This window comes from Esox lucius, chromosome 16 (genome assembly GCF_011004845.1).
Source record: "Esox lucius isolate fEsoLuc1 chromosome 16, fEsoLuc1.pri, whole genome shotgun sequence".
NCBI lineage: Eukaryota > Metazoa > Chordata > Actinopteri > Esociformes > Esocidae > Esox > Esox lucius.
Genome location: NC_047584.1, coordinates 17127332 through 17145152, shown reverse-complemented (window position 1 = coordinate 17145152; position 17821 = coordinate 17127332). Strand labels below are relative to the sequence as shown.

The following is a 17821-nucleotide window of genomic DNA, read 5'->3' as shown; positions in this document are numbered from 1 at the left end:
ATAAATGTTCCTGGAAGCATTCCTCACCTTTTCAATTTCTCTACAGAATCAGAGTAGATCAATGTTTCGCACCAAAATAATTTCGCTAGTACAGCTCTGTTTTGAGAAAATGTTATTTAGCGTTATAAACTGTTATAAACTATACTGTGTTTTTTTAATCAGGTGGCAGAGGCGATTGTTTTTGTGTACCTACGGTGGCATCAGTTGAACTGTTAAAAGAAGCAATAAAGCTGAAAAATAATCTTCATTTTCCTAATGTTATTGGCAGTTACATGGGTTCATATCTTGATCTGTGATTGAGATTATGCTTAACAAATATTTCAGCATGACTAAGATTTCATACTATTTGTGTGCTAAATTTGGCAAAGATCCCAGATGTGTAGGTTAAGAGACCGCCAAATGCACAGTTGTAACTCATCGCGTCAGGAGTTATATAAATGCTTTATTTTCACAACAACCAACCCTTGATTTTAATGTACTTTTTTTTTCTTTCTCAAATGCGTATTAATTGTCTGCTCAAGTGAAAAGCCTTGCAAAAACGCCGCGGCCGTTTGAGACTGCGGGAGAGAACGGGGATGGTCCGATTCAACGTTATTGAAGTCCAGCAACGAAGAGGATGATAGACCAATAACTCCATCTGCTGCAAGTCTTCTGTCCGCCGGGTCTATGATCTCGCCGAAAATGGTAGCAGCGCACACCCCTGGCCATTCCTCTGCGTCTGCAGAATGGATTATTTGCCTTGATAAAAGGTAAATCCAGGTTTATTAAAAAATATTATAGAAACCAACAACGTAGGGTTTTCACACTATTATACATTCATTCATATATATATATATATATATATTTGATATATCTACATAAGGACTTAATTTAGGGTATTTCCACTGGAACCAGTTTGTTCGCTTGCCTCACAGGTTATTCTCTGTTATGTCTACTTTTTAGGCTACCATATGTTGTCTAAAGTGTGAATTTGACGTTGTGAATATCTATGGATTTATGGTTTTATACACTGTCTTTAGACATTTCTCTGAAATATTGCTCTAGGCAACATCATTTTATTATGTCAAGACCATTTATTCCAATTCTAAAATATAGGGTGTTTTTTCTTTTTGTGTTGAGATGCGTAACCTACTACCGACTGTAGTATTCAGAAACAGGAATGCTAAGAGTACTGCTAAGCTCTCCCAATGTGGGTGTCCCTCATCAAGTCCTTTGTGAGTTTGAGGGCACCACTAGATATATAAAGTATCAGTTGTTGAGCATTGACTGTTCATCATATTTATTTATAATATTTACAGATTCAACAAAACTCTGATGAATAGGATGATCCTTCCATGAATGTTCTTACCATTGCTACGCTTCATGTAGAATATAACCAGCTTAAGTCAGCAATACATTCATTCATGTGATTATTATTACATGAATACTTTCATGACTGTGCGCTTTGTAATGCCAGTCTAAAGGTGAAGAAACTGTCCGGAGAAATATAACGGTCATGTATTGAATCTCCAACTTAGTGTTTTAGATAATGCAGGGGGAGGTTGTGACTGCCTTCCCCCATTGATTACTCACTTTAAACGTACCATTCTAGCCTTGCCTCAGATTGGCAAGATGCAAGGCTACCTGTCTCAAATGTCAGTTCTTACCCAGGGAGATAAGGCGGGGGTGGACATGGTTTGTGCCTTGGGTTCTCCAGGCCCTCTGCTGGCTGCTCTGAATGAGCTGTGGATGGAAGGGTTTTGGAAAGAAGCAGGGGAGAGACCCCAGTACTCATAACCATTACCACCACAACAGAGAAAAAGAGAAATACACCACCATTCAAAGGCAGGTCCAAAGTGCATTAGCCACTCAGCCATGTGACATTGCTTGCCAGATGTGTTTACACAGTAAATGTTCCTTTGTCACTGTAGAGAATACTCATCTGTCCCTATAGGCCATGCGGCTTAAAAGAAGTTGCATCATCACCTGCAGGCAACCATGACTCACCTCATAATGCAGACATTTGCCCTTTATGGTGTACCGTATATATAGACCTAGGATTCGATTTTGGTTGGTTGAATATTTTTTCATTTGTTCCCCAACTCGTTGTCCGTACAAATGCAATGTTAATGGCTAAATATAGTATTTAGTACAACCCTCTTTCCCAAAAAGTTGGGACGCTGTGTAAAATGTAAAGAAAAACTGAATGCAATGATGTACCAATCATTTAAACTCTGTATTTAATGGAAAATAGTACAAAGTCGACACATCATATGTTGAAATTGAGAAATGTAGTTGTAGTCTTGAAAAATATATGGCCACTTTAAATTAATGCCAGCAACCCATTTCAAAAAAGTTGAGATGGGCAACAAAAGACAGGAACAGTTGTGTAATGCTAAAAGAAAACCTGGTGGAATATTACACAAATGATTAGGTCAATTGGCAACAGGTCAGTTACATGATTGGGTATTAAAAGGATGGGCCTCTCAGAAGTGTGGATGGGGATGGGGTTCACCACTCTGTTAAAGACTGCAAGGGCAAAAATAACAATCTAAGAATAATGTTTCTCAATGTAAAATTGCAAAGAGTTTGGGGATCTCATCATATATGGTACATAAGATCATTAAGAGATGGAAAGAATCTGGAGAAATCTCTGTATATAAGAGACAAGGCTGAAAACCAATATTGGATGGCCGTGATCTTCGGGCCCTCAGGCGGCACTGCATTAAAAACAATCACGATTCTGTAGTTGACATCAATGCATGGACTCAGGAAAACTTCCGGAAACCAGTGTCTGTGAACACAATACAGTAGTCGCTGCATCCAAAGTTGCAAGTTAGAACTCTACCTTGCAAAGAAGGAAACATATATAAACAAGATCCAGAACTGCCGCCACCTTCTTTGGGCCCGAGCTCATTTAAGATGGACTGAGACGAAGTGGAAAAGTGTCCTGTGGTCAAAATCTGAAATGATTTTTGGGAATCATGGATGCCGCATCCTCCAGACTAAAGAGGAAAGGGACGATCCGGCTTGTTATCAGTGCACAGTTCAAAAGCCAGTATCCGTGATGGTATGGGGGTGCATTAGTGCACATGGGATGGGTGACTTGCACATCTGTGAAGGCACCATTAATGCTGAATAATATAAACAGGTTTTGGAGCAACATATGCTGCTATCCAGACAAAGTCTTTTTCAGGGAAAGCCTTGCTTATTCCAGCAAGACAATGCCAAACCACATTCTGCATGTATGTATCCGTTTTAAGAGTCTGGGTGCTAAACTGACCTGCCTGCAGTCCAGACCTGTCACCCATTGAAAACATTTGGCACATTATGAAACAAAAAATACTACAAACTGTTCAGTAACTGATATCCTATATCAAGTAAGAATGGGACAACTACAGCAATTCTGCACATCATTGCATTCTGTATTTATTTGCATTTTACACAGTGGATCAACTTTTTTGGAAACAGGGTTGAACATGATAGCATGACCTGTTATGGTACCAACTACTAAAACACTCTGTAGTTGAATATTCATCATCCCATTGTCTGCTTGTACGGAAAGAATTCACACCTACTACACCAGTCAAAATTATAACATTGACATCTTCAAAGACAATTTCTAGTGATTTTTGTTTGGCAGACTTTTGAAAGGGAATGTCTGGAGACAGCCAGGAGACAACCAGGAAGTAATATCTACAAGCGTGACAGAAATGTTTTATACCTCATCCACAGACTATACGTTCATTCAAACACTGAAAAGGGACTCCACAATAAATTGTGATAGTACGATGGTGGACCATACACAGTGTTGTCAGGGTCTTTGAGGTATCATGAGTCAGGCCAAATCAAGTATCTAATAGTAGTCTTGATTTACAGGTGCAAAAGCTGAGCTCAAGCTATGAATATTTACACAACTTTGATGAACACTGGCATATCAACACAGACTTTTAAAATAGCCACTAATTCATTGGTTTGGGATTTAATTGGTGTGGGCAGTCATAGCCTTCTCCTGGCTGTCTTTCTCTTCTGGCTCTCATGTTGCTGGGGCCACGTCTCTGCCGAATCTGCTCTACTGAGGCCTTTATGTCTCCCCTGACAAGGTCTCGTGGGAGGTAGCGGTGCAGTATTCGCGCTGGCCCTGCTGGCTGCCTCCAGAATTGTGGTGCCTCCCAATTTGCACCACAACCCTTGGACAACATTACACTCAGCCCTGACTTCAAATAATCCTGAGACAAGATTACACTCAGCCTTGACTTCAAATAACCCTGAGACAACAGTATACTAAGCCCTGACTTCAAATAACCCTGAGACAACATTACACTCAGCCCTGACTTCAAATAACCTTTGGACAACATTACACTCAACCTTGACTTCAAATTACCCTGAAACAACATTACACACAGCCCTGATTTCAAATAACCCTGAGGCAACATTATACTCAGCCCTGACTTTAAATAACCCTGAGACAACATTATACTCAGCCCTGACTTCAAATAACCCTGAGACAACATTACACTCAGCCCTGACTTCAAATAACCCTGAGACAACATTACACTCAACCTTGACTTCAAATAACTCTGATGCAACATTATACTTAGCCCTGATTTCAAATAATCCTGAGACAACATTATACTCAGCCCTGACTTCAAATAACCCTTAGACAACATTACACTCAGCCCTGACTTCAAATAACCCTGAGGCAACATTATACTCGCCCTGACTTCAAATAACCCTGAGACAACATTATACTCAGCCCTGATTTCAAATAACCCTGAGACAACATTATACTCAGCCCTGACTTCAAATAACCCTGAGACAACATTACACTCAGATATGACTTCCCTGATTTAGTCAATTAACCAAGGTCTCCTCTATAGAGAAGCCTTTTCACTAGTTTCAATAATCAATACATAATATATTCGAACATATAAGAATGTAAAAACACATCATGCATATTTATCAAATAAAGAATATATATATATATATTCCACATCTCTAATGTTTGTACTCAACAACAGGCTGTGAGAATGTCTTCTCTTTGTAGACCAGCTGAGCGCTCTGGGGAAGACGTGGATATCATCCTGTCCAGGCTAAAGCGTGTGAAGGCCTTCGAGCGGTTTCACCCTAGTCTCCTACAGCAGATCTGCCTATGTGGATTCTACGAATGTCTGGAGAAAGGCATCACATGTAAGTCTTGTAAGATGACTATGACACAATACATTTCTGAAAATATGTTGTCACCTGGTGTATTTTCTGCTTTAGTATACCGCCAAGGAGATACTGGCACCAGCTGGTATGCTGTCCTCTCTGGCTCGCTGGACGTCAAAGTGTCAGAGACAGCAAATCATCAGGTAAGAAAGATTGAGTTTCACTAGACGTAGATGAAAAGTGATATGCATTGAGTAAATGCCAACAACTATGGATTGCAAATTAACAAGATTGCGTAATGAAAATGGCTGCTTGAAACGACCATGTCACAATGCGGAGTAGGCAGGACACAAGGCGCAGAACGATGATGCAACAACATTCCTTTTATTAGGCTCAGCGGCACAAAACAAAAGTGACAGCAGCCAATGACTAAAATGCACAGGGCATGAACAATAACCCACACCAAGTGTAGAAATGGCTGAACTTAAATAGGATTCCCAGTTAAAGGCAACACAGGGCAGCTACCTCTAATTGGGGACAACAGAAGCTAAAGAGCGGAGATGCCTACAGGCCTCCCGGCTGTTAGACCCTGACTATCCCCACCATACACCCATAGAGATGCCTAGAGGCCTCCCAGCTGTCAGACCCTGACTATCCCCACCAGACACCCATAGAGATGCCTAGAGGCATCCCGGCTGTCAGGCCCTGACAGACCTCCATCAGTAAATACATTTTCTGTACAATATACTTAAATCCTGTGCCCTTTATTCAGTTGATTGGTCCAAAAATATACTGTACTATAGCTACAGCTGATATAGCTACAGTAACTTTTTTGATACATTTCAATACTAATTTAGAAATTTCAGAAACTAGTCCTTTTTCCAAAAGTCTTGCATTCCTCGTGTGTTGCCTGACATGAAAGACAAGCTTTTTAATACCCTTGATTATATTAGTTTGTTGACTTTGTTAATCATCTAAAAGGATGATTGGCACCGAAGTGCATTAGCAGATCAACAAGCACATTTAACCTGCAAATTATCTGAAGAACTAACTAGAAAGGCAATTGGAAAGACAACTTCAAAGAAGCACATTTAGAGACTGATAACCACTAGTACATCAGGAGCCTTTTTTTCCTGTCATTACCAGCACTCCATGTGCTCCAGCCAGCCAAGCCCTAAGATGATTGGAGTGATTTTTTTTAAGTCTTCAGAGCTACTAGATTTTGTCCTACCTTTGGAAATAATCTGATCGCTGATGAAGGCAGCATTTTCACTCCCTCTCAAGGGCCATTTTAAAGGGAGTACGCATTTGATTAGCGTAGTCCTCACTCATCTCTGGCTCCTCCTTCATGACGAACATCGTGGGTCCAACCAAGCAGAGGTCTTTGCTGTCTCTTGTAGGACGCTGTCATAATCTGCACTCTGGGGATTGGGACAGCATTTGGGGAGTCCGTCCTAGATAACACTCCCCGGCATGCCACCATTGTCACCAGGGAATTCAGTGAACTCCTCCGCATCGATCAGAGGGAGTTCAAGTCCCTGTGGGAGGTAAGCACCTGGGCACTACTCTTTGGTGGATTGATGCTTTTCATACGCCATCCAGTATGTCTCACTTTTGGTAACCATCCAGTATGTCTCACCCCAGTCAGTGACTTTTGGTAACCATCCAGTATGTCTCACCTCAGTCAGTGACTTTTGGTAACCATCCAGTATGTCTCACCTCAGTCAGTGACTTTTGGTAACCATCCTGTATGTCTCACCTCAGACAGTGACTTTTGGTAACCATCCTGTATGTCTCACCTCAGTCAGTGACTTTTGGTAACCATCCAGTATGTCTCACCTCAGACAGTGTCTTTTGATAACTATCCAGTATGTCTCACCTCAGACAGTGACTTTTGGTAACCATCCAGTATGTCTCACCTCAGACAGTGTCTTTTGGTAACTATCCAGTATGTCTCACCTCAGACAGTGACTTTAAGGTAACTGGCCAGTATGTCTCACTTCAGACAGATACTTTAGATAACTGGCCAGTATGCCCACTATAGTGACTGTAGTTAGGTATCTGTGTCAGTGCACTGGTGACTGGATATAATGAGGCTTTGTAGGGGTTGGTTATTCTTGTCTTTTCTTTGATCTCTCCCAAAGGAGTGTGCAGGCCAGTTGATATAATGTGTTTACTCTTCTTTGAGGTGTCAGTAGATTATTTAAAAAATATAAACGTTGTATATATTGCATGAGCAACACATGAAAGCATAACATGTATTATATATGCCACAAGAAACATCCCTTTTTTTTATAATAATTGGGCTAGTACTGTATTTGTGTTCTTGAAAGATCTGTTTGATGTTGCATTGAGGCAGTTTCCTTTATACTTTATGACCACTAGGGGGAAGTCGTGTAGTGCAGTATTACAGTGAATCTGTGCGCTTGAACAACATTGTGTGGCTCACTGATCTCTCCACGTAGATGTACAGTTGTGGTTATACCACTGGCATTATCATTAACTTTAAGTCATTTAGCAGACTCTCTTATCCAGGATGACTTACAGTACTGAGTGCATACATTGTCATACTAGATCCTCTGGGAATCAAACCCACAAACCTAAATAATCCTTTAGAGACCTACTTTTCTGAGATGAGTCTAGGAAAAATAGAAATATACTGTATGTTTCTTCTCATACAGTGCATAAGTAATCCATGGGAAATTGCTTTGGAAGATCACTAACAATATCTGAATGCCCTGTGCTGAAGTGGCCTGAGCAGTAGAGTAAGGGTTAACTGGTTTTACGAAGCAAGTTCCATGTCTTGCCACCGTGTTCCTTCCTGTTGCCCTGAGGAGCTGCTCTCGCCCTGCACACTCCGACCTCCAGCCGTACAGGAAGGAACTTGTTGGCTGGGGTAAGAGTTGTCCCACTGTCCCCTGTCTGTCCTGGTGGAGCCACTACAACTGGCTTCCTGACCGAGAAAGCTGGTTTCCTCTGAGAGTGGAGGACAGGCAGGGGGCTGGTAACGGTTAAACCTGTGGACTGTGTCACTCACTGGTCCTCCTCACTTCACCTGGGATCTGAGCCCTGTCTGGGTGAACTCCACAACCACGTGGAAATACTACGTCTTCTCTATCCAGGGGATACACTCTTCTGAAAGGTTGGTCTGAGGTGAGCCTGAAACAGGCTTCAACTGCCAGGCAGGAACGCCATCATTGTATGTTTGCTATCCTTCACTGATAGAATATGTAGTCATTTCTGCATGCATCTTTTTCCATCCTTTGGTGTCATGGTGTTTAGAGCAGAGATAACAGCAGTGCTGGGTGATATAATGGCCTTCTATATAGTTGCTATCAATATGATTTGTTGGTGGTTTCAGCTCAGAACTTTTGAGGATTAGCTATATTCCAGCTAATTAAGTCTTTCAGCATATGTAAGCAATTATATCTACAGGTAAATTCATATTAAAGAAGCTTGTGATGCAAGTGACAGCACACATCATTACTGTTTAAATGTACTGCACGAACTGAAGGGGCTGATTCTTTCTCACGAGTATGATGTTTCTTGATTCAGTGACTTAATGTTACCGTTTGTTCACAAATACGGTTAAGTCCACGGAGGCAGCAGGTCAGTGCTCAGTGCTTAAATGCTGTAGGTAGTGTCCCGTGAAATCTCCTTTGGTCCAGCCACTCCAAACAAAGCCCATGACAGTTGTTTGGTTCGGCACAGCATCATGGCTTTGTTTCCTGACATGCTGAGTTAGCTGTTCCCCACCAGCACTGACTGGACCGCTGTCAACAGGGAACACTATGAACTCGGCTGTTGACAAGCTGTAAGATTTATGTTGTCAACATGACTCATTGCAAACGTATGAAAATGACACATATGGGGAGCTGTGGGAGAGTGTCAAGCTGTTGAATACTTTTAGGTCTCACAAGATGTTTCGAGACGGTTGTTCCATTTAACTGAGTGCCTGTTTTATCGCTTTGATTTGGAAGTAGATATTTAATTTTCAAGTGCCCTTTAATGTAATCGTCATGAACAACGATTTCCTAAAGTGCCAAAACACAGTTGACATGTCCCCCTCCACACGTTGAGATCTAGAAAGGTTTTAACCCTCTTGGCCACATTTCTCCGGGATTTAGCCTTCCTTGGAAATTGTTCATTTGACAAATCCATCTGAAGATTGCTCATTATTTCATGCATTTGTGATCAGTGATCCATTTCCTGTAGGTCTGTCCGTCATTTTAACATCAACCCTAATAAACATATTTAATTATTGGCTTAGAATAGCTTAAGAATAGCTCCTTCCTGTGGGAGGACAAACAGAAAACCTGAGTCTATGCTCCACCCTCTGAGTAACAAGATATTTAGGGTGAGGGACACACGCAAACATCAACATACACGCACACACACACACACACACATACACACACACACACACACATACACACGCACATTCAAACACATACGTTTTCAGTTTACTATCCTTCTGGTGACCCAAAATGTTCATTCCAATTAAAATCCTATTTTCCCCAGAACTGCAGATTTCGTGTAAAAGTAAAAACACCTTTTCTAAGTGTTACACTAAATCTAACCCCTAAATCGGGAATAGCCTTTTTACCTCATGAAAGCTAGTGAAATGTTTCTGGTTTCAGTATTGCAGGGATTTTTGCTTAACCAGGTGAGTAAAACCTGTGCACTGCATAGACTTTCACCTCCACAGATGAGAGCTCTGTCACTGCGGAAAGCAGAAAGCCTAAGGCTCAGTACTATTACAGAACGGTGGCCAGCTGAGAGCAGCACGGCCTGAATGAAGTGTTATTATTCTTTATTCATGGCCACCATGTAAAGTATTCAGCGCACAAATTTCTCGTGTCAACCTTCTCACTTCGAAACACAATGGAACAAAACACATCCAATTCTCACGTAAAATATTTTAAAATGTGCAGTACATTTTTGACATCTTGTTTCTTGTCTCTAACTAAAAGCATGGCGCTTGTAGTCCCAAGTTTATGTTTTCTCATAGGAGTCCAGTATTAGAAAAAAGTATGAAGATGTATTCATTCATTACTGTTAGTCAGTCTAGATGAGAGAGTTTGCCTAAGCTAAATAACTCAAATGGAAAATCCATTCTGAAGTGAAAGGAGAACACCAGTCATTTGTGATTCTTATTAAATATACTGCCACATATATATACTGCCACACCATTGATGCTGTAAAACAAACGTAAATAATGTATAATATATGTTATAATATTTATATATATATATATATATATATATATATATATAATTTTTTTATTTTCTTCTGACTTCAACTGTCATGAAAACCTCTACTCTCATGACTATCAGGCATTGCTCCTGTTCAACACAAGAGTCTGGCTTATGTTATTGGGAGAGGCAGGCGGGTGTTGTTTGTTTAACAGAGTAGACACAGGAACCCTGGTCGAGGGTCGACTGACCTGATCATCAATTCACCCTACACGTTGTTTCCTGCTTCAGCCCCCAGCCACTGAGACTGAAACAACACCATTGTGATTTCTAGTTTTCTTTCCACGGCTCTTCCTCATGACAGCAGATCAGATGTTGAGCCCATGTCCTTGGTGTCGAGTCCATATACACCATTTCCAGTTTTACAGTGGGAACCAGATCGGATTTTCCCAATCGGATATGATTAAGTACAAAGAAACACAAATGACAATACCAGGTGACTGTTCTATCCATACACATCCTACACGCTTTAACCTATTTCATTGCCAATATGCAGTGTCTTTTCAATGACTGGGCACTGGTTTCTGCTTCAACCCACCTTTCTGATATTTCATCCACTGTGTCTGTGCCATTGGGCAATAGAAAGAGATTGTGTTGAAAGGCATGTCCATGATAGCGTGCGTGGGATGCTGGGCTGAGGCGAGGCTCAGTTGGAGGCAGGGGCTGGGTGGGGGCAACCAGTGTAACATCAGCTCATGAGGTCAACACAGAGATGTGGTTAACAGGAAGTGACAGAGACATAGCGTGCCTCCAGGGGTGAGGGTAGGGGGTCCGCAAGGCAGCCCTGCACCCGTGTGTGTGTGCACACTTACTACATCCACATGACAGAAACGCCAGGTCAACCAACCAGCAGATAACAGTGGATACACAATTAGGGAAGAGCACAGAGAGGATCGTGTCAACAGCACTTTGCCTATTTCCTCATCCGTTCTCACGGATTCGTTATATAATGCAACACTATTTTTCAACTGGTAGGGAATCTGAATTCATGTTTTTGGTTTGTACGGTCATTTTCTGTGTATTTCATCCTGTTCTTGGACTCATCAAAAAGTGCTGAGTCCCTAAAGATTTCTTTGAACGGTTTTCTGGGGATGCATTTAAAAGTCTTTAGATCTTAACTCGGATTTTCTAAGCTGATTGTTCAGTAAGATGGAATGATAAGAAATCTAAGGGATTACCCCACAATCAGGCATGCACACAAATTACATACAGATAAATACACACACACTCACAGAGAGAGAGATAGAGAGGGGGAGAGAGAGAGAGAGGGGGAGAGAGAAAGAGAGAGAGAGAAAGAGAGGGCGAGAGACATGCACTCACATAATTCCAGGTGGATTATTTTTAAGTAGAGGGGAGTTTTTAAAAGCTAAATCAACCAACTGATGTACAAACTAGAACCTCTTTCTGTTTTAATTATTGTATTTCATTGTTAGGCACTTTGAAGTGTTGTTGATGTTTGTGAATTGAATATACATCATAATGCTATTACAGACAATAAAATAGAATGAACTGAGAATAATACATTTTGCTTATTTAAAATGGTTCAAATGCTTATTGAATTGCAATGTTCAAAGTTTCACGTGCAAGCATACAGTATCTAATCAATCAGTCCATCAAAAGCAAAGTTTTAATGTTGAGTTCCCTGTCAAATCATATTGCTAACCATTTGCTAAAACTATAACCCTCATGGTGTTTTTGTCCAAAGCCGACTGAAAGTGTAGAAAATCAGGCAGACCAGGTATGGGGTCCCCCTTGAAAATGTGGATTCCGGGGAATTGTGAATATAACGTGGTCCTTGTCATCTTTGTTCATTCCTGTTGTCATTTCTTTGTCGTATATATCTAGGCAGGTGTAATGGATTGAAGGGCTCAGAGGCTACCTATGAGATTCACCAGACATTTACCAGAGTTTTTATCAAAACGTCTCCATTAAATGAATCTGCACCTGCTCCCCTCCTTTCCTCTCTCCCTGCTCTCTCTCTCTCTTGGTCTCACACCAAACTCTCCAGACACCTCCCTGGAATACGACTGTCTCTTTTTTTTTGCTTTATTCATTGCTAAGTTGGCTGCAGCAGAGCGCTTATGCAATAATGGCAATACTGTCCACACCCTGGGGCTCCGGTCTGTCCATCCTGTCACGGGAATCAATCAACGCTTGGAATTATTGCCCTGCTGCCGTAGTGAGGTCCTCTATGATACTGGCCACGTGGCCGACCCACATACACGCCTCTCCAAATAATACACACCGCGGTGAATCCTTGTGTAATAACCATGTGTGCAACCTAGCCATGTTGTCCAAAACATTCCTTCGACACCGCATCTCTGTTGTTTAAGGACAGAATAGAGGTATAAACTGCAGGACTGTGTGGCTCTAATCAGTTGGAAGTTCAAAGATAAGATTCTATCTACCCGCTGTCCTTGTAATGAGGAGATGCAAATAGGACACAGAGTGTACGAAACGTTCTAGGTTTGAAACTCACTGAATTAATCTAAAAAGGTTCCAGGGCCTCAAAGGATGCTTGTGCCTCAGTTGAATAAGAGAGCGAGAGCATTTCCAGAAAGCTATTACTGGTGTTCTTCTTGCTATGCTGTGGCTGTAATGTCACGTAATACCCTGCTTTAGGCCTATAGTGACTGGACAAAAGGAAACTGTCATATTCATTTAGTTTCCACTGCAGGTTTGAAAACGCAATTTAAAATATAAAATTTATTTCATAAATACCCCACGTGGGAGGTGGCAAGATGGGGAGTGTAAATGTAATTAGCCTATATTTTACATTGGTAAAAAATTATAATAATTAAAAGTCACTTTCAGCTAGAGAGATTCAGTCAAATGATATCCTCTAGTTTTGAGCATGCAAAGTGGACTGTTGAAGCACATCTGCATAGAAGATGAAGTTGTATCCTTGTTACGTAGAGGACCCAAACTATTGGTCCTGTTTCACCCATAAACAGCCCTTTGTACTGTAACAACTGTTTCTTTTCAAAGCTGGAGGGCACTTAAAGTACACATCTGTCTGTGCCATGTCAATAGCATTAAATCGTTTAAATAATTGAGCAAAGCTCCCCCATGTTCCTGCCTTTCGGTGCTGTGTGAGCAGGCTACTTGCATGTCTGCGCTGTGTTTGTACTGTGGCTGAGCGGCGCTGTGCTGCGATGGAGAGAGTGTGTACTCATGAGTGCATAATGATTGGAGGAATAGAGTAATCGCCTAGCAACTGCTGTATGGGGGAAGTCAGCTGGCTAGCGGGGAAGGAGGCAGGCAGGCAGGCAGGCAGCCACTCTGCTGGGCACAGGCTGGAAGGGCTCCACTCACTCTGCTCTGAGAGAGGGATGGAGGCTGGGGCACCAGGACTGGATCACACTAAAAACATAGAGATGAGGGCGAGGTCAGATCAGCTACTGACTCAGGGACTCTAAAAAGGGGATTCTAGCCGACTACTGGGACTGTAGAAGCAGGGAGTTGCATTGTATGTATAAGTAGGAACTAGCAGTGTCCTGCATGTGGAACGCTGAACCCTGTTACAGAAGGTGAGTGTTGCTTTATCAAACCTCTGTGTAATGCTTATGTGGAGCTCAGAAACGCGATGACCTTGGCAATGATACTTTTTAATGAATTTGATACAGGTGGAGTAATGTCTTGTACAGAAACATTTACATGGATGAATGTGTTATCTTAAACTATGTTGTCTAGGTTAGTTTACATGAAATGTTTCAGTTTGCTGAGAACCTGAGGGGTTCAGAACTGATTAGAAGCTCTAGGTAGGACCTTCCTTGAATTTCCTTCCTTGAATTTCGAAGAATTTCCAGATTAAAGTGTACTAGTCAGTGGAGGGTATGGACTAGTTTAGGAAATGTCTTGAGAGTGGGCAGCATTAAGTATGTTATGTAATCTGGGGTGAATTATTCAAAATGCAAGGGTCCATCCATGCACAATGAGGTTCAGAGTGCAGAATGTCTTCAAGCATTCAAGCTAGAAGAGGGGCATGAACATGAGATGGGGATTTAGTGATGTGACCTGTTATTATTGTATGTTTCAAGACTTAGATTTTTGTATTTGCATCCCAAAAAGATGAATCTCTATCATGCACAGACATCATATTTGCATGTCAACTTTTTTATATAAATATTCCATGGCAACATTATTGTAGAAATACTACATGTCTTCTTTATTGTTGAAATTCTGCATGGTAACATTATTGTAGAAATATTGCATTACTATTTTTATGATTAAGAGTGTTAAGAGTATTATGAATATTGAAAGTATTAAGCATGTTATGAGTATTATGTTTAAGAGTATTAAGTTTTAAAAAAAGTTTACAAGTACTAAGTAAGTTTTATGAGTATTAAGAGTAGTAAGTGTGTTATGAGTATTAGGAGTATTAAGCGTGTTATGGGTATTAGGAGTATTAAGCATGTTATGAGTATTAGGAGTTTTAAGAGTATTAAGGTGGTATGAGTACTAAGAGTGTTAAGTGTGTAATGGGTATTAGGAGTATTAAGTGTGTTATGAGTATTAAGAGTATTAAGTGCATTATGAGTATTAGGAGTTTTAAGAGTATTAAGGTGTTATGAGTATTAGGAGTTTTAAGAGTATTACAGTGTTATGAGTATTACGAGTATTAAGCGTGTTATGAGTGTTAGGAGTATTACCTGTGTTATGAGTATTAAGAGTATTAAGCATGTTATGAGTATTACAAATTTTAAGAGTATCAAGCATTTGTGCAATGTTTTTCACATGTACCTGTTTGAGTGTTCAGCTAAACATGCTGGGCCTGCAGCAGGAGTGACATAAAGCAGCCTTATAGGGTTGTAGAGGTGGACCCAGCATGTGTGTAGGTTTGGGAAGGACGGTGTGCTTCGTTGTGACCCCACACAGAAGAAAAGACTGATCGGTCATAGCAGACTCCACAGAGAAAGCCTATGTAAGATAAAATATGTGATTCTTAGGATGGGTCATGGAGGAATACTGCTAGTCCAATGATTAGGAGTGTTTTATAACACACACACTGATGTGGGCCTTAGGAGTGTTTTATAACACACACACTGTTGTGGGCCTTTACGTGTATGTGTTTATACTCTACTTGTCTTTCTTCGATTGCTTAGTAGACATGTCGGCGCTATCTGATACAGTAGCAGTTTTATATTTGTAATCTGGGGCTTATGGGGGGGATTATCTCTTTTGCAGTCTTCATGTTACTTTCTTTCAGACCCAAATCCCAGGTAACATTCTGATCTGGTCTGGTCATGTCCTCCAGTTCCAAGAAGAGCTACAAAAACCTTCCATTAACCCATTCCCAAATCCTCTCAAACAATGCTTCTAATCATAACCTCCTAAAGCTGATGCTATGATAGGATGATGAACTGCTTTATTATCTGGAGGAGGACCAGGATTAGTTTATTAGAGTTACATCAGACAGAGTATACAGTTTGTGTCCAAGCCATTGTTGGCGTAGCTGTAAAACTGCCTTTAATGATGTCTTGACACAGATTACCTTCATGGACATTTTACATACTTGGTGGAAGCTCCTGTACACAGCAACTACTAGTAAAGTGTCAACAAGTTCTCACTTAACCTTGGTGGGAATTTAAACCAGCACCTTAACATTACAAGCACCGTGTTAAATCAGCTGAATAATGCAGGAGTGTTTCAGAAGACTGCCTTTACTTTACACGGTGACCCATCCTGTTCACACTACTCTGCTCAGGTCATGGTGGCATCAGTGAATGTATGTGTGTGTGTGTTACATTTGGCAAATGTATCATTCAAAGGAATTAGCCTTTAACAGGAAAATGGTTGATGACCTTCCGATATGCTGAAGCTTGCAGCACTTGTACAAACCATTGCCCCTCGAATTTCCTCAATCAGATCTTAGGCTAATTGTTGGTCCTTTTGGATCTCTCAGTGAAGTGCTATACATTTGGGCTGGCCAGGTTATCTGACAGGATAACGAGAACCCTTCGATGAGCTCTCTGGACCTTTTGTATCCTTTTGCATTACATCTCTGCACACACAAAAGCAGACAGTTGTCTTCCACCAAGGATGGAACTGTTCAGATGTTATGACATATATGATATTAATCAGCCAAACCTTTTGTGACCGTTTCACCTGCAACAGATGCCGCAGAGCTTTGACCATTACATTCGTTTTCCCAACCCTAATTGCTCCCAAGTAGCTGGGGTGTGTAAACATGAACTGATACCATGAATGTAATCCCTTGAGAGTTGAAATTATGGAGGCTAATGTGATGTGATGGATCTCTCTGATGGATTGTGCATTTGTGAAGAGCTCATTGTAATTACAGAGCCGGATCATCGCTAATGGAATTTATCAGAATGAAGGGGTTAGAGTGACAAGAAAATGTGGAAATGGAGGAGTGGTCAGTGTTCAGTTGTCCCGCGACTGCTAGACTATTGACAAAGCTGCAGAGCCTCTCAGTCAGTTTATGAACCAGTTTTTCCCCCCACTGTTTGACTGATGAAAAGCAATCAAATATACATTCCATAGAATGTAATATTATATATTTTGTCAGGAGGCTGTAATAATAAGGGTTTCCTGACAAAAGAGACCATGGATAATGTACGTGATTGTCCCCCAACTAGATGGAGGCTGTGCGCAGTTCTGTAAGTCACAGAGTTACAGTAGGATGTTGGTTTGCAAATACTGAGTGTTTTCTGACACATCCGCCATCAGCGCTAACTCCCATCTATAACAGCACCACCAACTCTCCTGCCAATCACCTTGTCCCTCAGGGAAGAGACTTAATGGTCCTGTTGGGTCATTTAATTGTTGTGCGCTGAATACTAATTTGCATCTGAATAGAAGTGTTCCTCTCAAGACCAAGCCGTTTAATTGTCAACAAATGAAAGCATGTTTACAGTAACTGATAGTAGAGTTTTTTTTTTCAGTGACACTAATATTAATATAGTTATATTGAATAATGTAATGAAAGGCATTGTGTTATTTACAGATACATTTTGTGATTAAGGCCACATCCAAGACTACATGTTAATGTACAATGTTAGCCTCAAGACTTAAGCTAAACATTTCTTCTTATATTTCTGTAACCAAGTCAATTAGTGTTTTGGGCCACATGGGTAAATGCTTTTAAGATCTGAGGTCATTGAGAGATTTTCAAAATGCTTCTTAATTGGGGGGGAAAGCAGTTTGCCTCCAAGGGGATCTTAAAGTGATTAGCTGTGGGTAGAATTGAATTTAGAATTTGACCTCTGGGAACAAACTGCCATCTGGTAACAAATTACTCAATCAGTTTGGCTTTCGGTAGGTGTGTAGTGACCAACAAGATAAAAAAAGATACCAGCATTAATAGTTTTCAAAAAACTACTTAACCAACTGCTAAATACTACTCAACCAACTGCTAAATACTACCCAACCAACTGCTAAATACTACTCAACCAACTGCTAAATACTACTTA

The 17821-nt window shown here is 40.8% G+C and overlaps 1 protein-coding gene across 6 annotated transcripts in view; it reads left to right on the top strand.

Annotated features, from left to right (window-relative positions):
* The first annotated feature begins 580 nt into the window (after positions 1-580).
* rapgef4 (Rap guanine nucleotide exchange factor (GEF) 4) overlaps positions 581-17821 on the top strand; it is a 36845-nt gene continuing 19604 nt past the window's right edge. Inside the window, exons 1-4 of one of the 6 annotated variants that reach the window (XM_010879875.4) lie at positions 581-749; positions 5027-5169; positions 5245-5333; positions 6531-6677. In XM_010879875.4, coding sequence (XP_010878177.3) covers positions 667-749; positions 5027-5169; positions 5245-5333; positions 6531-6677 — 462 coding nt within the window. In that variant the 5' untranslated portion in view covers positions 581-666. Of the gene's footprint in view, positions 750-5026; positions 5170-5244; positions 5334-6530; positions 6678-8019; positions 8284-13631; positions 13916-17821 lie in introns of those variants that run through there. The other 5 variants (XM_020054535.3, XM_010879876.4, XM_010879877.3 and 2 more) reach the window with 5 other exon arrangements.